The sequence below is a fragment of the Trachypithecus francoisi genome, unplaced genomic scaffold (genome assembly GCF_009764315.1).
Source record: "Trachypithecus francoisi isolate TF-2019V2 unplaced genomic scaffold, Tfra_2.0 Lachesis_group2, whole genome shotgun sequence".
NCBI classification, from domain to species: domain Eukaryota; kingdom Metazoa; phylum Chordata; class Mammalia; order Primates; family Cercopithecidae; genus Trachypithecus; species Trachypithecus francoisi.
Genome location: NW_022681465.1, coordinates 73,276,978 through 73,297,559, shown reverse-complemented (window position 1 = coordinate 73,297,559; position 20,582 = coordinate 73,276,978). Strand labels below are relative to the sequence as shown.

The window sequence follows — 20,582 nt, the reverse complement described above, 5'->3', positions numbered from 1 at the left end:
ATCCTACCAACAGGGTAGTAAACTTCTATGATCAACTTTTTCTTAGGGACCATTCTTCTCATAGATATGATATGTTGATCACTTTGGTTGCTTTATACTGCATGGTTACAGTGTTTATAACTTCATACTGAGAAAGAATATTAGCACTTTGGAGACCCGTCTTGGTCTTCAGTGTTAAATACATGATTTATCTTCTCTTTAATCCATTTCAGTTAGCCCCAATAAATCAAGGATATTATACATAACTTTTAGGTAAAAGTCAATTCTCCAAACTCATACCTAGATTAAACAGGCATATATTCATCCAGGTGGGATCCATATAGCTAGTATTAGACCACCGCTCTCAATGAAAACTAGGAAAACCTGTTTGAAGGCAGCAGGCAGCTGCTCGGGCAACAATAAGTGCAGATGCCAACCTTTCAGAAAAGGGAGAATCTTGTACAAGTAAGCTGCTTCAACAACTTTTTCCCAGGGGACACTTGCTGATGTTAAGTGTGGGCAGGAAACAGGATCCAAGCGTTAGGCCCAGGAATACTGTTGCTGAAAGACAAAGAAAACAGCACAGAGGTTTTGGTGGAGTCCTAGGTGCATCAAGCATGAGGAGATTCTCCCCTCAATTCAGTTGTTTAATCCTGGGGCTACCTGGGATAAGAAACTTAAAACCTAAGTGGAAAATCTTTGAAAATCAGGAATGGAGTTTGCAAAACAAAAATTAAATTTTTCATCTGCCTTGGACGAGGTTTCTTAACAATAGGCTTTCAGTTGAAACTTCAGGTGGCAAGGAAAAAGCAGAGGTAGGCCTGGTCTTACCAGGACAGCCCCCTAATGTGGACTCACCACCATCTAGTGGCTTAACAGAAAGAAGGCTGAACCTTCTGTGGAGACAGATAACATCATCAAATCTTTGCAAGTTTTTAAATACAATCTAAGGAGGCACCAAAGGACAGGATTATGTGACTAAAAGGGAAAACAGCAAATAACGGATCCAGAGATGATCCACATCATTCAGGTGTGTTAGATGAAACCTACTTTCAGTAACAACTATGTCATGAACATAGAGGATGTATGGAAGAAATTGATGTGAAAGGAAGAATTTCATTAGCACATTGGAATGACTAAAAAGATTAAATGGAAATTCAAGAAGAGAATAATACAGTATCTAAATTTAAAAACTCATTAGATACATGTAATAGAAGATTAGACACATCAGAAAACAGGTTATAGAAAATATTCAACTGAAGCATTGAGATAAAAGAAAATGGAAAAAAACAAAAGAGGATTTACAGATTTGTGATACACATGAAAAGATCTAGCATACATTTAATTGAATTACCAGAAGGAGAGTTTGGACAGAAGTAGTTTTGAAAATATATTGTATAGAATTTTTCAAAACTGCAGAAATAGATCAACCCAGAGATTTAGGAAGTTTTGTTTACCCTAAGCAGAATAGCTACAAAGGAAACCACACCTAGAAACATTGTAATAAGATTGCTGGAAACCAAAGCTAAGGAAAGATGTCTTAAAAAGAGTCTGAGAGGCTGGGTGCTGTGACTCATGCCCTTAATGCCAGCACTTTGGGAGGCCAAGGCGGGCCGATCACCTGAGGTCGGGAGTTCGAGACCAGACTGACCAACATGGAGAAACCCCATCTCTACTAAAAATACAAAATTAGCCAGGCTTGGTGGCACGTCTGTAATCCCAGCTACTAGGGAGGCTGAGGCAGGAGAATCGCTTGAACGAGGGAGATGGAGGTTGTGGTAGGCGGAGGGTGCAGTGAGCCAAGATTGCGCCATTGCACTCCAGTGTGGGCAACAAGAGCGAAACTCCATCTTAAAAAAAAAAGGAGTCTGAGAGGCCCAGTGCGGTGGCTCACGCCTGTAGTCCCAGCACTTTGGGAGGCTTAGGCAGGCAGGTTACCTAAGGTCAGGAGTTCGAGACCAGCCTGGCCAACATGGCGAAACTCCGTCTGTTCTAAAAATACAAAAATTAGCCGGGCGTGGTGGTGGACACCTGTAATCCCAGCTACTCCGAAAGCTGAGGCAGGAGAATCGCTTGAACCTGGGAGGCAGAGGTTGCAGTAAGCTCAGATCGCGCCACTGCACTCCAGCTTGGGTGACAGAGTGAGACTCCGTCTCAAAAAAAAAAAGAGTCTGAGAAATAAATGACATGACTTTCAAAAGAGTCAGCAATAACTCTGATGGCAGACTTCACAACTGAAACAATGGAAGCCATCTTGAAACTGTTGGAGGAAAACAGCAGCTAACCTAAACTTCTAAATATCCAGCAAAATATTCTTCAAACTTGAATGTTAAAAAAAAAAAAAAAAAAAATCATTTCCAGAGAAATAAAAAACAAGAAAATCATTACCAGCAACCTGGTCTAAAATTAAATCAAAACACTAACAAAACAAGTCAATAGCAACAACAGAGTTCTTCAGGTAGAAGGAAGATATCCCATTAAGGAACCGTTAAAATGATGAATAATAAAAAGGGCAAATACGTGAATAAATATAAATTGATATGGACTGTTCAATTGATAAATACTGTTCAAAAGCAGTAATATGGTATAGGTTTTAAAAGATAGAAAAAACAGTTGTGAAGTGAAATGTGAGGGGAGAAAGTAAAATTACAGTGTGAGATTCTAGCATTATTGAGGACATTGTGAAGTGATACTTTTTGTTAGATGAGTCAACAATGCATGTTGTAATCTTAGTAGTAGCCACTAAAAGAACCATTTTTAAAACAGTAAATTATTGAGAAGGAAAATGGAGTAACAGAAAACAAATGAGTTTTTAAAAGGCAGGAAAGATAAAAGATTAAAGAAACTTAAAACTGGCAGGGCAAATGAGAAATAGTAAGATGATATAAATAAAGCTGCCTATTTGAACAGTAGAATCATAGTTTTCAAAATATTCCATAAAAATATCTTATTTTGCAGTGTAAACATATAATGTATATAAATATGTAAAAATATACAACACATACATACTTGTTTTGTTTTTCTGACAGCTTCTTTGTGATATTGGCCACAGTGAAGAAAAACTGGGCTTTAACTATGAGGATATCATAATTTGGTAAGTGTAGTTCATTCCCCTCTCCCATCCCTTCCAGATTTTAGTAATTTTAATTTTAGTAATTTTAAACTAGAAATAGAATAATACAGCACCTCATATTTGATTTCATAGAAACAGTTGCTTGAACATTAGAAAACTTTAAGAGCTACAGTAGTTTTGTTTCTGTGAGTCTTTGTGATATTTTCTAATTACTAAGTATGAGGAACCAAAGTGAATGTTCAAAAATACCTGGACTTCTAGAATTTAAACTTTTAAATTAGATCTGAAATTTGCAGACTAAATTTCTCTTATTTTTCCCAGGAACAAGAGGAACCTATAACTCTAGGTCTTACCTAAGAGAAAGTTGTGCTTACAACAGACTTGATTTGCCCATGCACACTAGTAGAGGCATGTTATAAGGTTTTATAACTATCTTTTAGGTACTCTTAGGAATTAAAATTGATATAAAAGGTCTGTGCCTGCTATTGGTGTAAATTATTTTTATCATTGATTTAAACCAATGATTTTTGGGAGAGGTATGGAACAGGTAGGCAGAGAGAGGATATTTGATTATAGAGACACAAATGGTATAGCTTGAAAAAGGTAAGAACTCAATACAGAAGTACAGAAGGTAAGAACTCAATAACATTGTCTTGATTGGTAAGAATGTACTAAGGAGGCACAGATTTAAAAAAGCAACACTAAGTGAAATTGTATGGGTTGGAGTGAATAATTTTTATATATGTAGAATGCTCTTAGATAGAATTCCGTTCATGACTAGAATTTTTGCGTATTTTGGCTGAGGAAGAATTTGGTAATATAATTTTGTGTGTATTTGAAACCTGGGCAGCAAAACTTCTATTCTGTTTGTTTTCATACAGTTTGCGGTTAGCTTTATTAAATGAAGCAAAAGAAGTGCGAGCGGCAGGGCTACGAGCGCTTCGATATCTCATCCAAGACTCCAGTATTCTCCAGAAGGTGCTAAAATTGAAAGTGGACTATTTAATAGCTAGGTAAATTTCCTAGAGTTGTTTATATGTTTTTGAAATTTTGCGTTGAGTTTTTAGCATGTCTACCATAAAGTGTACAGATTTTTACTCTAGTGTAACTTTGATGCATTTTGCATACACACACACACACACACACACACACACAAGTAACAAGATTTAGAACATTTTCAGCATCCCAGTAAAGCTCTGTTACATACTGCAATCAGTTGTAAACATTATTCTGACTTTTCCCATTGTACACTAGTTTTTCCTGTTCTTGAGCATTGTGTGTTGGACGTATACAGTAATTACTCTTTTTTTCTCATTATTGTCTTTGAGATTCATCTATGTTTTTTATTTTGTTTTGTTTTTGTTTTGTTTTTCTTGCTGTGTAACATTTCATTTTATAAATAGACCACAATTTATTCCATTCTGTTGAAGCTTTTCTGGGTTGTTTTCAGTGTTTGACTATTTGGAATAAAGTTGCCCTGAATATTCTTGTAGAAGAAGAAATGCACTTCTTCTTCTTGTAGAAGAAGAAATGCACTTCTTCTTCTTGTAGAAGAAGAAATGCACTTCTTCTTCTTGTAGAAGAAGAAATGCACTTCTTCTTCTTGTAGAAGAAGAAGGCTGCAAGAATATTCTTATAGAAGAAGAAATGCACTCATTTCTCTTACATATATGTAGAACTAGAATTTCTGGGTTATAAGGTACATGTATGTTTAGCTTTAGTAGATATTGCTGAACAGTTTGCTAAATGATTGCACTGATTATACGTCTACTATTATGTATAGGAGTTTCAGTCTCCCCATATCCTCATCAACACTTGATATTTTCAGTTTTTGGTTATATCGTTTCTTGTGTGATTTTCATTGTGGGGTCTCATTGTGGTTTTAACTTGTGTTCCCTGATGAGTGATGATGTTAAGCACTTTTCATTTGCTGGTTGAAAGTTTGGGTATCCTATCTTTTGCTCATTTGTAAATTGGATTATCTTTCTTGTTATGTAGGAATTCTTGATATCTTCTGGATGTGAGTCTTTACAGATGTATGTATTGAAAATGTATGCCTCTGCCATACATCTGCCGTACATACAGATGTATGCCTCTGCCTTGCCTCTTCACTCTTTTAATGGGTCTTTGATGAACAAAAGTTCATAATTAGTGAAATCCAGAATGCTTTTTGATCTATTTGGAAGAGATCTATGTTTTCTTTTAAAGGTTTTATTCCTTTATACGTGTTTAAGTCTTTGAACCATCTTACTTGATTTGATCTCATTTGATGGTTGTGTAAGGTATGAGATAGATGGCAAGTCATGATTCATTTTTATCTTTGTGAATATCCAATAAAATTAGCACCTTTTATTGAAAACATTTTCATTTCACGTCTAGATTTGTGTCACCTTTGTTGTAAATCAGGCAGTTCAGTAGCAGTCTATTGTTGGGTTCTCTATCCTCTTTAGTTGGTATATTTGTCCTTGCACTGGTTTCTCAACTGTTTTAACTACTGCAGTTCTATAATATGTCTTGATACCTGTTAATGTGAGTCTAATTTTGCTTCTTCAAGACTATTTTGACTAATCTGGGTTCTGCATTTTCATAAAAGTTTTAGAATAAGATAGTCCATATCCACATAACTTGCTGGGATTTTAGTAGGGATTGCATTAATACTCTAGATTAATTTGGGGTGAATTTACATCTTAATATTGAATTTTCTAAACTTCTATTTATTGGAGACTTTGATTTCTGTCAACAGTATTGAGTAGTGTGTGTGTGTCTGTTTTTTGCAGAGGTCCTGAACATATTTATTCAGTTTATTCTAAGATATTTTGATGATAGTATTAATGTAATTTAAAACTTATTCTTTTCTGTTTTTGTTACTAATATACAAAAAAGTTGGGGGGAGATATTGACCTCTTATTTAGTAATCTTGCCAAATTCACTTTTCAGTTCTGGTTGTTTGTAGATTACTTTGGATTTTCTGTGTGTATAAGCATTAATTATAGATGATGTCCATTTTATATCTTCCTTTCCAATCTTTATCTTTTTCTTACCTTACTACATGAGTTAGAATATTGCACTGAATAGGAATGATACTAATGGACAAGTTTGTTTCGATCTTGAACTCAGGTGAAGAGCATTCAGTATTTCACCATTATTTATACTTTCTATAAGCTTTTACTAGATTTTCTTTATATGCCTCGTTTGCATTCTTTAAATAAACACCACTGTTTGTGATATATTGCCCTTTTCATATGTAACAATTTCCTTTGCTAATATTTTATAGATTTTGGCACCTATGTTCATGAGAGGTATTGACCTTTATTTTTCCATTTATCTGAAGTCTTTGTCTGATTTTAGTATTGGGAGTATGTATGTATGTTTTATAAAACAACTAGGGAAATGTGGCCTTGTTTTCATTTTACCTGGAAAATATATGTAAGATATGTATTTTTTTTTTTTTGTCCTACATGATTATAATGCATTAATGGATCTCTCTGGCTGGGTTTTCTTTTTCAGCTTGTTATAAAATTATAGACTCAATTTTTTTTCACCTATATAGTACTTTCTGGCTTTTCTTTTTCTTGTTTCAGATTTTGAAGCTTTGTTTGTTACTTCATGTTTAGAAGTGCTAAATCTTCATATTGGGCTTAATCCTTTTATAATTATAAAATAACCCTCTTTATTCCTAGTAATACTTCTTTTATGAGTGTTCATGTCCTCTAATAATACATTACCACCTTTCTTTTGCCTAGTGTTTGCATGGTATACCTTTTACTATCCTTTTACTTTCTTTTTTTTTTTTTTTTTTTTTTTTTTGAGACGGAGTCTCGCTCTGTCGCCCAGGCTGGAGTGCAGTGGCCGGATCTCAGCTCACTGCAAGCTCCGCCTCCCGGGTTCACGCCATTCTCCTGCCTCAGCCTCCCGAGTAGCTGGGACTACAGGCGCCCGCCACCTCGCCCGGCTAGTTTTTTTTGTATTTTTTAGTAGAGACGGGGTTTCACCGTATTAGCCAGGATGGTCTCGATCTCCTGACCTCGTGATCCGCCCGTCTCGGCCTCCCAAAGTGCTGGGATTACAGGCTTGAGCCACCGCGCCCGGCCTATCCTTTTACTTTCTTTTTTTGTTTTTACATTTAAGTGTCTCCCCTGTAAATATCATATCGTTTTTTCTTTTTTTTATATCTGGTTTGACCAACTTTGTCTTCTTACTGGAGTATTTAGACTATTTATGTCTAGTGGTTTATTATGTGCATGATTTATGGACTTTGTCTAATGTAATTTTTTGTGTGTATTTATGAGTTTGTTGTCTCATTACTAGCTTCCTAATACTTGATTTTGTTTGCTATCTTGGTATTTCTATTCTATTTGTCACATATGTTCTTTGTTCTTGTATTTCTCATTTTTTTGCTTCATTTGAAATAACAGTTTTTTTCCTCTTTTAGTGTCTTGGCTATGAAGTCTTTCCTTCTTTTTAGTAGTTTTCCTAGAGATTGGAACATATATCCTTGATATATTTAGTTCTGCTAGTCATCTTTTGTCTGTAAATCCCTCTATTTTGCCTTCATGTTCAAAGGCTGTTTTCATTACCACTTATTTATTTTTCAGTGATTCGGTTATTGTCTTCTGGATTTCTTTTTCTTCTTAATTTCTTTTTTTTAATAACAGTTGAACAATAAGTAGCTTCTCTTTCTTGTTATGTAGGAATTCTTGATGTCTTTGAGATTCTTTCAGATATATCTTTTTACCTCTGGCTGCTTTAAAGATTTTTTTTTTACTCTGTTGTATATTCTGCCCTATTGACTGGTACTCCATCTATACACATGTTGGATCTTTTCACTGTCTCAAGTTTCTGATGCCGTTACTGTATTTTTCAACCTTTTGTTGTGGTTAATCTTTGTATTTCAATGTGCTTACTTTTCTACTTACCTGTTTATTAAAAACCTTTCATCCTGCTAGTACATGACTCTCATGAATTCTTAATTTCAGTTGTTATTTTATTTATTTTAGGATTTTTTTTTTTCCCATTTGTTTGAGATGGAGTCTTGCTCTGTCTCCCAGGCTGGAGTGCAGTGGTGCTATCTCAGCTCATTGCAACCTCCCTCTTCTGGGTTCAAGTGATTCTCCTGCCTCTGCCTCCCGAGTAGCTGGGACTACCGGTGCGGCACCACCACGCCCGGCTGATTTTTTTCTATTTTAGTAGAGACAGGGTTGCATCGTGTTGCCCAGGCTGATCTCGAACTCCTGAGCTCCAGCAGTTCACCCGCCTCGCCCTCCCAAAGTGCTAGGATCACAGGCCTGAGCCACCGTGCCTGGCCAATTTTAGTTTTATTTAAAGATTTCAGGTCTCTGCTTTATTTCTTCATCTTTTCTTCTATTTTCTTTAGCATATTAACCATAGCTATTTTGAAGTCCCCTCTGACAACTCCAAAATGTGAATCACCTGTATTCTATTTGTAGTGCCGTTTTCTTTTCTTAGTTTTTGGTACTTGGCGCTTTGTTTGTTTTAAACCATGCCTCATATTGTCTGATAGAATGTGAACATCGGTATTCAAAATTGTTGGGGCTGGGCTTGATGGCTCATGCCTGTAATCCCAGCATTTTGGGAGGCCAAGGGGGGCAGATTACTTGAGGCCAGGAGTTCGAGACCAGCCTGGCCAACGTGGTGAAACCCTGACTTTATTAAGAAAACAAAAATTAGCCAGGCACGGTGGCATGTGCCTGTAATCCCAGCTACTCAGGAGGCTGAGGCACCAGCTCTGTCTCAAAAACAAAAAATCCAAACAAAAAAAATAATTGTTGTCTCAGGATCATGTTATTTGCATTTTAAGAGAATTAAGTTTTGTTCTAGAATGTTGGTTTATTGCACTGATTCTATTAAAGTTTGGTTTTAGATTTGCCTTTGCTCCTAGAAGTGGCTATTTAGCATCTCAGAGTGGATATATTGAGCAGAATCTTTTCACCTTAACCAGTCTTGAACCCTAACCTATTTCTTAGAGTATTGTGTTTCTGCTGAAATCTATACTCTGTTGTTCCTTTGTTTCTTAGAGTGTAATTCTGCTTTTGCACAATGTAGATGTTGACAGGTGTCTTAGAGAGCACTGCATGCAGATTTTAGCTCATTTTCTTCTGTTTTCTTCTCTCAGGGATTTTATCCCTCGAGTCCCAGCTACTGTGGCTGCCCTGACGTTAAACCTCTGTCTTTTCAGAACAGCCTGATTTCTGCTTTCTGTTAGAACTCTGCCCATGAGGCCAGGGATTGACATTGATAAATGCACCCAGGGAACAAATGTGGTTAAATGTGGAGCTCCCTGTGCTGCTTTTTTCAGAGATTATTCTTCATTGCCCTTTTAACAGTTGTTTTATACTGTAAAGTATTTGTTTTTTTAAATAACCTTTACGGTTATTTTTGGCAAGACAGTCAGAACCTCGCATCTCTGTCATGGCCAGGAATGGAATTCTAAGTCCATTTGTATTTTAATAGAATTGCCTTAGATTAAGTGTATTCAGATAGAATAAATGCTTTTTGAATCGCAGACTATCTATATATAAAGCATTGATTAGAATAATGAACTGTCTAAATAAAAATGCTCCTACATAAACAAAAGACTTTCAAAATTGGATAATTTAATACATTTTACAAAGAAATGTCAGTTTGGTGGTATTTGTTTGGACATCAATATTTGAAGTGAATTCAGAATTCTAATTATATTTTGGTGAGATAGAATTTTTATAGATAGTGCCTAATTTAGTTTAAGCCCCGGTCAAAATTGCAGTTAAATGAAAAGAGCCTTGAACTATTTTTCCTTCACAATTTTTATAAAATGTCTGAATTTTATCAGAGATAAGTGAATTTTTTTAGTAGACTTTTAATACTTTATTATTCTTTCTTTATAAATAGATGTAGTCTTATAAATTACTTTCTATACTGTTCTTTCCTGAGGTTTTAAAAGAAAAAATTGGTCTTTTAATTGACAGATATTTATCACTAGAGATGTATGGGTTAATTAAATAAATATATGTTGGTACTGAGAAATCATATACCAAAACTTTAATATACCATATTGACATTGTGAAAATGGGTTTCATCAAGCAGTATTATGATACAAAAAGTTGTTTAATAGAATTTTATCAATGATTAATATTTTGTGTATTGTTTAGGTGCATTGACATACAACAGAGCAACGAGGTAGAGAGGACACAAGCACTTCGATTAGTCAGAAAGGTATGCTCTATATGTGAGAGTAAAAGGCAAATTTATGGTTTTTATGTTAATATTTACATTTTTAGATTAGACTGTTTTGTGAAATCTTAATTAAGATTAAAGACTAAACTTTTATTAAGCATTTTTATTAAAGTTATATATTAAATAAATTCATTAAACTTTGAGGTAAACAAATATTTTGTGGAATTATTCTATGTGATTGGGTATAGCTAGGACAATATTTCTTATAAAATGTTTATTGTGAAGAATATTTCTTCCTTTAATAGACATGTAAATGTAGTCACCGCTTTGATAAGTTACTGAAGAAAGAGGATTACTTGCTCCCCATCCTGATTTTCTCTTTATTGCATACTTAGAGTTTATAGTATTAAATGGAAGTCACAAATAGTTAGAAGTTCATTATTTTAAAGGTGAATTTGGATACAGTCTGTGGGCAGTTGCAATAAACAATTCAGGCCCTTGTACAGGATAAAAGGTCACAGCCTAAACTCCACAAGAGAGGGTGTTAAGGACAATCCATAATGCTTCTCATGAGAGGCCTTCAGGGAATGCTTTGTTGTTTTACTTGATAACCCTAATGGTGGAAGAAGAGAGTGAACTGAGAGTAAATTTGGTTGGGACACAGCCTGAGTGAGACAAGTATCCCTCATATTTCATCTTAATGTTCATGAGAATCATAAAGTATATGTTCATTTGCATAAAAAATCTAAAAATATTTACCAGTTGAATTTTTTAGTTCTTTTTTCCCTCTTCCTATCTTTCAATTCCATACAGGTTCCAAAATGGTATACTGTTCAATTTCTGTGTTAGCTAGGGTTCCCTCTTTTTCACTTTTCTTACAATTGTCTACCTTTTGGTTAGTAATAGTACTCACAGGTGAACAAGTAAATGGATGAATTAAGTTTTAAAAGAAATTTGAAATTCTACTAAGAATGATACTGGAGATAGATTAGGAGACTTGAACTGTTACACTAGGATTGTAATTTGACTTCAAATTCAGATTTTAAAAATGTATGGTTTTTATTTATACAATTCTTCCTTCTTCCATGACTGAGAATTCAGGATGAAACAAAATTTGTTTTAGAAGAACCTAGAACAATTTTTTCGTTATTTGGGTTATGTATGTCAGTATTTGTAATATTAGGAACCAAAATATATATTAATATATTTAAAATAATAAACACATTAATTACAAACATAAATAACATTTTTATGAAAACTATATTTTATTTTATTTTTTTCAATAATTTTTGGGGTACAGGTGGTTTTTGGTTACATGGAGACGTTATTTAGTGGTGATTGAGATTTTTGTGCCTCTGTCACCCAAGCAGTGTACACTGTACCCCATATGTAATCTTTTTATCCCTCACCTCCTCCCAAACTCCCCCCACCTCCAGTCCCCAAAGTTCATTATATCATTCATATGCCTTTGCGTCCTCATAGTTTAGCTCCCACTTAGAAGCAGGGAACATACAATATTTGGTTTTCCATTCCTGAGTTAATTTGACTTAGCATAGTGGGCTCCGGCTCCATCTAAGTTGCTTCAAAAGACATTATTTCAATTGTTTATGGCTGAGTAATATTCCATATTGTATATGGAATATTCCATAGTGTATAATACCACATTTTCTTTATCCACTCATTGGTTGATGGGCACTTTGGAATGACTATATTTTCCAAAAAATAATGAGAAGAGGGCTATTGTTTTAGAGTTTTGCAACTCTCTTTAATTTTATCTTGATATACAAGTCATTTGGATTATCATATTTGCTTCTGCATTCAGTCTGTTTTAATAACACATGCGGTGGAGCCCCTGTAAAACTGTAGTACACACTTCTGAGAAGATAAGAGTGAAAAGGACAAATGATATCTTTGTATTACTATGCAGAATCTCTGAAAATATCTTAAGGACCCTCAGAATTTCCTGGTCTACACTTTGAACATCACCGCTGTAGAGATTGCTGTCAGAAGAGAAGACAATTTCAAATGGATTCAGACAATTAAATTCAATTTTGGATATTTTAGTAAATGTTTTACTTCAATTTTGTATTTTTGCAAAAGTTAAAATTTAAAGTAGCTCAGGTCTTAATTGCTCAAAAATAATTCATTAGCAGCATAACAAAAATGTCATTTCATTTGGTTGTCTTCTGAGATGTAGAGTAGTTGACTCATATACCATTTGTGAATCCTAGAACAGGAAAATTGCTGATATTTGGTGGTGGAATATAGAATCAGAGGAAGAATTGTGGCACAGGACTTTTCCTTGGTTTACGCTAAAAGAATTAGAGTGAGAGCACATTTGCCGAACGAACAGTGGCCTCTATTGGCCAGAGAAACTATAATTTCATTAGTGCTTTTAGCATCTGAAGCACCCTTTTTTTTTTTTTTTTTTTAAAGTAAAACCTTGGCAGCTGTACTACAGGTTGAGTATTCCTTTTCCACAATGCTTGGGACCTGAAGTTATTTCCCATTTTGGATTTTTTGGGGTTTTGGAATATTTATGTGTATACGAGAAGATATCTTGTGCATGAGAAGACTTAAATCTAAACACAGAATTTATTTATGCTTCGTATACACTTTGTACACATATCCTGAAGTTAATTTTGTATAATTTTTTTTTTTTTTTTTGAGACGGAGTCTCGCTCTGTCACCCAGGCTGGAGTGCAGTGGCGCCATCTCGGCTCACTGCAGGCTCCACCTCCCAGGTTCATGCCATTATCCTGCCTCAGCCTCCCCAGTAGCTGGGACTGCAGGCGCCCACCACCACACCCAGCTAATTTTTTTTTTTAATTTTTGTTTTTAGTAGAGACGGGGTTTCACCATGTTAGCCAGGATGGTTTTAATCTCCCGACCTCGTGATCTGCCTGCCTCGGCCTCCCAAAGTGCTGGGATTAGCATGAGCCACTACACCCAGCCAATTTTGTGTAATTATTTTTAAGAATTTTGTGCATGAAACAAAGTTTATGTACATTGAACCATCAGAAACCAAAATTGTCAGATGCTGAATTTTCTACTTCTGGCTCATGTCAGTGCTCAGGAAGTTTGTGATTTTGGAGCATTTTGGATTTTTGGATTAGGGATGCTCAACCTGCAGTAGAAATTAATGTTTAATATTATAATTACTATATCACTGAATTTTTTTGTATGCATTCCCAAAAGTTAAAATTTGTAATAAAAGTATTAGTCTGTTATATTTTAAAAGATAAGGAAAAACATTTTTTGCTTTAGGATAACTTACGCTATGAATAATTAAGGAATTCTTATGTTACTTTTTCTCTTATTTTACTCATCTCATTCATTTGGAAATGTTTTGTCTGCTTTTTTCTTTTCCGTGTCTCTGATTTCCCCCTTCCAATGCAGGCAGCTCTTTTGTGGCTTTATTTCTCTCATTTTTAATGTAATTTTTCCACTAGTCAGTTGTTACTATTCTTTTCTTAATCTTATTTAAATTCTACTTGCCGTCAACCTAATTTGAACTGTCTTTTTTTCATATATAATTTCTTTATTCATGTAATAAGGAATTAATACCACAAACTTTTTACATTTGGAAGAGATTCATTGACTGGAATCTCATGCCCTTGATACGTAGCAAGATAATGGCAAAGCCAGAGCAAGAACCCTCTTCTCTGAAATTTCCAAACCTACATTGGCCCATGAGTTTGAAGTTCAACCTGCCTCCTTTGGCCTTCAGAGCCCAGTTTTGGTCCAGCCAACCATTTCTATCTGACATGTCTTATGCCACCCTGTGTAGGCAAACTACCCACCACTACTACCACAATTGTTACTTCCTTCCTACTCTTTTCATGTTCAGCCCTTCTCACCTTACATTGATCTTCTAGTCTCAGCTCAAATATTAGATATACCCCTTAGGTAACTCAGTGCTTCTCTAATTCCTTTGTGTCAGTTCCACAAATATATTACCTAGTCAGGATCTTCAATTTGTTTTATCTGTCTGTCCTGTCATGCAAGAAGAGATTATTAAACTTTTACAGTTTTAACAGTGACTGCATTCTATGGCTTCTCCCTTATTGAGCATTCACTGGTTTATGAAGAAAGAATTCTCTGATTTGCACACAGTTTAAGGTTTCTTTGCATATATTTCCTGGAAAATAAGAAGAGTGATTTTATTTGTAAAAATTTTATGTATCTATTTCATAGCACAATGTGGTGAATTAAGTAAGTATATGTTTACTAGACACAAGATTTATATAGAATTTTATACTTGAAACTTTAGAAATTATCTGTTCATACATATCTTCATTTTACGAATGAGGAAATTGAGGCACAGAGAGGCTTGGTTTAGCCAAGGTAGCATAGTTTATTATAGCAGACTTAAGTCTAAAAACCATTTTGCCTGGTTTTTCAGCAAAATATTTTACATAATATATTACATGCATTTTGCTGTTTGGAGAAATTTTCTTACAAGCTCCTTATAAGAATAGTAATAGATCAGAAAGTATTAAAAAATAACTTAATGTCATAAAATGTTAGAATTCTTTCACCCAGGAAGATCGATTTCCTATACTTCCTATACCTCCTTCCTTCTCCCTTTCTTTCTCTCCTTTTTCAGTCAATTGAAAAAAACTGACTTAGAAATGAATATGAAAGCTTTTGTAGATTCTACAATTATTGGAGATATGTTTGTTTTATGGTTGTAGAACTATTGTATAATTTCAGATGAACTTTGTAGTATGTCTTTAAAATACTGCTTACATGACAAACCACTTAAAACTACTTATCAAACAGATCTTTCTTTTGATCTTCTATAAGACTTACTTGTGTATCTTTCATTTAGTTATATTGCATCCTTTGATTGTTTCATCACATAAGTTTTATTTTATCAATAGAACAATAAATCTAGTAACATCTGGGTCAGATTAATTTTCTCTAATATTTTATTACCATACAAACAAAATATTTTCTTTTATTTCCACTCCAGGAACCTGCCATTTTGAATTACTTAATTTGCAAAATAGTCTTTATTTGCTAAACAGTAGTTAGCTACATAATTTTCTGTTTTCCAAATCAAAGACATGTGTTACCTATTTTCAGTATTCCAAATGTTATTGCCGGTTAGATCTTTCATTTAATGTGAGATTCATCCAAAGTTTTATTACAAGATATTTCCATCAGGATTTTTGAAATATTTAAAATAAATTGGGATAATGAACTCTGCTTTCTGCTATAGCAACAAGTGATTGATGGGGAAGGTGACTAGAGAGTAAGGAGATCATTAGATATCTATTGCAGTAGTCAGAGTGAGAGTGAGGGCCCAAGTTAATCAGTTAATTTGATGAAGAGAGGGAAATAGAGGTAAAGATGTTATGGAAGTAAATTGGTAGGACTTGGTGATGATGGTATATGGAGAGATGGTCAGGATCGTAAAAGTACAGTAGTATATTGACTACTATTGTCACCTCTGGTTTACTTTGTCTAGGTACTGAAAAACTGTTTTAAGATTTAGTCCCTATTCTAGAATAATTTAAAATCTCAGAAACATTTGGTCAATGAATTTATAGTCTGTAAGAAAAAATCTAACACATTTTCCATAGTAATGGCTATTAACATTTGTTGCATCAATTATTAGTTATATTAATATTTTGAAATATCCATAAGAAGCAGAAGATTAAAATTGGTACCTAGATCTTATTCTGGATCTTATTCTATGTTATTAACTATTTCGGTTTGGACAAAATAGGTTTAAGAAATGTATTACTAAAGTAACTTCTTTTTCTGATTCCTTCTGTTACAGATGATTACTGTGAATGCTTCCTTGTTTCCTAGTTCTGTAACCAACTCATTAATTGCAGTTGGAAATGATGGACTTCAAGAAAGAGACAGAATGGTCCGAGCATGCATTGCCATTATCTGTGAACTAGGTCAGAATTTTTTTCAAGTAGCAAAAATGTAATATTTTAGAAAGGATATCTAACATTTGATATATATGTATTTTATTATACTTTAAGTTCTGGGATACATGTGCAGAATGTGTAGGTTTGTTACATAGGTGTACACGTGCCATGGTGGTTTGCTGTACCCATCAACTTGTCATATACATTAGGTATTTCTAATGCTATCCCTCCCCTAACCCCCCGACAGGCCCCGGTATGTGATGTTCCCCTCCCTGTGCTCATATGTTCTCATTGTTCAACTCCCACTTATGAGTGAGAACATGCAGTGTTTAGTTTTCTGCCCCTGTGTTATTTTGCTGAGAATGATAGTTTCCAGCTTCATCCATGTCCCTGCAAATGACATGAACTCATCCTTTTTTAATGGCTGCATAGTATTCCATGGTGTATATGTGCCACGTTTTCTTTATCCAGTCTGTCATTGATGGGCATTTGGGGTGGTTCCAAACCTTTTCTATTGTGAACAGTGCTGCAATAAACATGTGTGCATGTGCATGTGTCTTTATAGTACAATGAGTTGTAAATATACCCAATAATGGGATTGCTGGGTCAAATGGTATTTCTGGTTCTAGATACTTGAGGAATCGCCACACTCTTCTTCCACAATGGTTGAACTAATTTACACTCCCACCAACAGTGTGAAAGTGTTCCTATTTCTTCATATCATCTCTAGCATCTATTGGTTCCTGACTTTTTAATGATTGCCATTCTAACTGGGGTGAGATGGTATTTCATTGTGGTTTTGATTTGCATTTCTTTAATGATCAGTGGTGATGAGCTTTTTTCATATGTTTGTTGGCCACATAAATGTCTTCTTTTGAGAAGTGTCCGTTCATATCATTTGCCCACTTTTTGATGGGGTTGTCTTTTACTTGTAAATTTAAGTTCCTTGTAGATTCTGGATATTAGTCCTTTGTCAGATGGATAGATTGCAAAAAATTTTTCCCATTCTGTAGGTTGCCTGTTGACTCTGATGATTGTTTCTTTTACTGTGCAAAAGCTCTTTAGTTTAATTAGATCCCATTTATCAATTTTGGCTCTTGTTGCCATTGATTTTGGTGTTTTAGTCATGAAGTCTTTGCCCATCCCTATGTCCTGAATGGTATTACCTAGGTTTTCTTCTAGGGTTTTTATGGTTTTAGGTCTTTAATCCATCTCGAGTTAATTTTTGTGTAAGTTGTGAAAAGGGGGTCCAGTTTCATTTTTCTGCATATGGCTAACCAGTTTTCCTAACACCAGTTTTAAATAGGGAATCCTTTCCCCATTGCTTATTTTTGTCAGGTTTGTCAAAAATCAGATGGTTGTGGATGTGTGACGTTATTTCTGAGGGCTCTGTTCTGTTCTATTGGTCTGTATATTTGTTTTGGTACCAGTACCATGCTATTTTGGTTACTGTAGCCTTGTAGTATAGTTTGAAGTCAGGTGGCGTGATGCTTCCAGCTTTGTTCTTTTTGTTTAGGATTATCTTGGCTATATGGGGTCTTTTTTGGTTCCATATGAAATTTAAAGTAGTTTTTTCCAATTCTGTGAAGAAAGTCAGTGGTAGCTTGATGGGGATAGCATTGAATCTATAAATCGATTTGGGCAGTATGGTCAATTTCACGATACTGATTCTTCCTATCCATGAACATGGAATGTTCTTCCATTTGTTTGTGTTCTCTCTTATTTCCTTGAGCAGTGGTTTGTAGTTCTCCTTGAAGAGTCCTTCACCTCCCTTGCAAGTTGTATTCCTAGGCATTTTATTCTCTTTGTAGCAATTGTTAATGGGAGTTCACTCATGATTTGGCTCTCTGTTATTGGTGTATAGGAATGCTTGTGATTTTTGCACATTGATTTTATATCCTGAGACTTTGGAAGGAGACCCATCTCACGTGCAAAGACACACATAAGCTCAAAATAAAGGAATGGGGGAATATTTACCAAGCAAATGGAAAGCAAAAGAAGCATGGGTTGCAGTCCTAGTCTCTGATAAAATAGACTTTAAACCAGCAAAGATCAGAAACGACAAAGAAGGGCATTACATAATGGTAAAGGGATCCAAGCAACAAGAAGAGCTAACTATCCTAAATATATATGCAACCAATATAGGAGCACCCAGATTCATAAAGCAAGTTCTTAGAGACCTACAAAGAGACTTAGACTCCCACACAACAATAGTGGGAGACTTTAACTCTCCACTAGACCACTAGCCAGACTAATAAAGAAGAAAAGAGAGAAGAATCAAATAGATGCAAAAAAAAAAAAAAAAAGGTAAAGAGGGTATCACCACCAATCCCACAATATAAACACTTCTACGCAAATCAACTAGAAAATCTAGAAGAAATGGATAAATTCCTGGACACATACACCCTCCCAAGACTAAATCAAGAAGAAGTTGAATCCTTGAATAAACCAATAACAAGTTCTGAAATTGAAGCAGTAATTAATAGTCTACCAACCAATAAAAGCCCAGAACCAGATGGATTCACAGCTGAATTCTACCAGAGGTACAAAGAGGAACTGGTACCATGCCTTCTGAAACTATTCCAAACAACAGAAAAAGTAGAACTCCTTCCTAATTATTTTTTGAGGCCAGCACCATCCTGATACCAAAACCTGGCAGAGACACAACAACAAAAAGAAAATTTCAGACTAATATCCCTGATGAAAATTGATGTGAAAATCTTCAATAAAATCCTGGCAAACCAAATCCGGCAGCACATCAAAAAGCTTATCCACCATGATCAAGTCGGCCACATCCCTGGGATGCAAGGCTGGTTCAATGTATGCAAATCAGTACACGTAATCCATCACATAAACAGAACCAATGACAGAATCCACATGATTATCTCAATGGATGCAGAAAAGGCGTTCAGTAAAATATTCAACACCCCTTCATGCTTTTACTCTCAGTAAACTATGTATTGATTGAATGTATTCCAAAATAATAAGAGCTATTTATGACAAATCCACAGTCAATATCATACTGAATGGGCAAAAGCTGGAAGCATTCCCTTTGAAAACTGGCAGAAGACAAAGATGCCCTCTGTCCGCTAGGCGCGGTAGCTCACGCCTGTAATCCCAGCACTTTGGGAGGCTGAGTCGGGTGGATCACAAGGTCAGGAGATTGAGACCGTCCTGGCTAAGACGGTGAAACCCCGTCTTTACTAAAAATGCAAAAAATTAGCTGGGCGTAGCGGCGGGTGCCTATAGTCCCAGTTACTTGGGAGGCTGAGGCAGGAGAATGGCGTGAACCCGGGAGGCGGAGCTTGCAGTGAGCTGAGATCGCACCACTGCACTCCAGCCTGGGCGACTGAGCGAGACTCTGTCTCAAAAAAAAAAAAAAAAAAGATGCCTTCTGTGACCACTCCTAGACAACATAGTATTGGAAGTTCTGGCCAGGGCAAACAGGCAAGAGAAAGAAAAAAAGGGTATTCAAATAGGAAGAGAAGAAGTCAAATCGTCTCTGTTTGCAGATGACATGATTGGATATATAACATTTTTAAGGCCTTTAATACATGAATTCTTTATTGTTACAAAAATATGAAAAAGCACATTTCTGGTAGGGAAGTAGAGAACTTGTGATTTAACAAAAAATTTCAATGGGACGTTAAAATTCTGTAAATTTTAAACTTTTCTTCATCATTAAGTTAGCATAGGAATTGTCTGAATTCCAGTAATATTATATAATAGAATCTACTAAAGTCTGGCTGTCTAACATTAGTTATTCTGTATGTTTGTGTTAGTTCATTTTCACACTATTATGAAGAACTACCTGAGACTGGGTAATTTATGAAGAAAAAAAGTTTATTTGACTCACAGTTCTGCATGACTTGGGAGGCCTCAGGAAACTTAAAATTGTGGCAGAAGGTGATGGAAGTGAGGCATGTCTTACATAGCAGCAGGAGAAAGAGCGAAGGGGAAGTGCCACTTTTAAACCTTCAGATCTCGTGAGATTCACTATCACGAGAGTATCATGAAGAAAACTGCCCCATAATCCAGTCACCTCCCACCAGGTCCCTTCCTCGACACGTGGGTCCAATTTGAGATGAGATTTGGGTGGGACACAGAGCCAAACCATATCATTCTTCATGTGGGTTAAAAACAGTAAGCAATCCAATATGCCTAATAGTAATAAACTCGAGGCCAGACGTGGTGGCTCAGACCTGTAATCCCAGCACTTTGTGAGGCCAAGGTGGGCGGATCACGGGGTCAAGAGATCGAGACCATCCTGGCCAACCAACATGGAGAAACCCCATCTCTACTTTAAAAAAAAAAAAAAAAAGCTACGCCTGTAGCCCCAGCTACTCAGGAGGCTGAAGTAGGAGAATCGCTTGAACTTGGGAGGCGGAGGTTGTAGTAAGCCAAGATCACGCCACTGCACTCCAGCCTGGGTGATAGAGCTTGAGTGTGTATCCAAAAAAAAAAAA

At 35.5% G+C, this 20,582-nt stretch overlaps 1 protein-coding gene across 7 annotated transcripts in view; it reads left to right on the top strand.

Moving 5' to 3' along the window:
* Nucleotides 1-20,582, top strand: part of RICTOR (RPTOR independent companion of MTOR complex 2) — a 136,227-nt gene that overhangs the window by 68,631 nt on the left and 47,014 nt on the right. For 6 of the 7 annotated variants that reach the window (XM_033179413.1, XM_033179410.1, XM_033179408.1 and 3 more), the window contains 4 exons: nucleotides 3,009-3,073; nucleotides 3,934-4,065; nucleotides 10,201-10,264; nucleotides 16,017-16,143. In XM_033179413.1, coding sequence (XP_033035304.1) covers nucleotides 3,009-3,073; nucleotides 3,934-4,065; nucleotides 10,201-10,264; nucleotides 16,017-16,143 — 388 coding nt within the window. Of the gene's footprint in view, nucleotides 1-3,008; nucleotides 3,074-3,933; nucleotides 4,066-10,200; nucleotides 10,265-16,016; nucleotides 16,144-20,582 lie in introns of those variants that run through there. The other variant, XM_033179415.1, reaches the window with a different exon arrangement.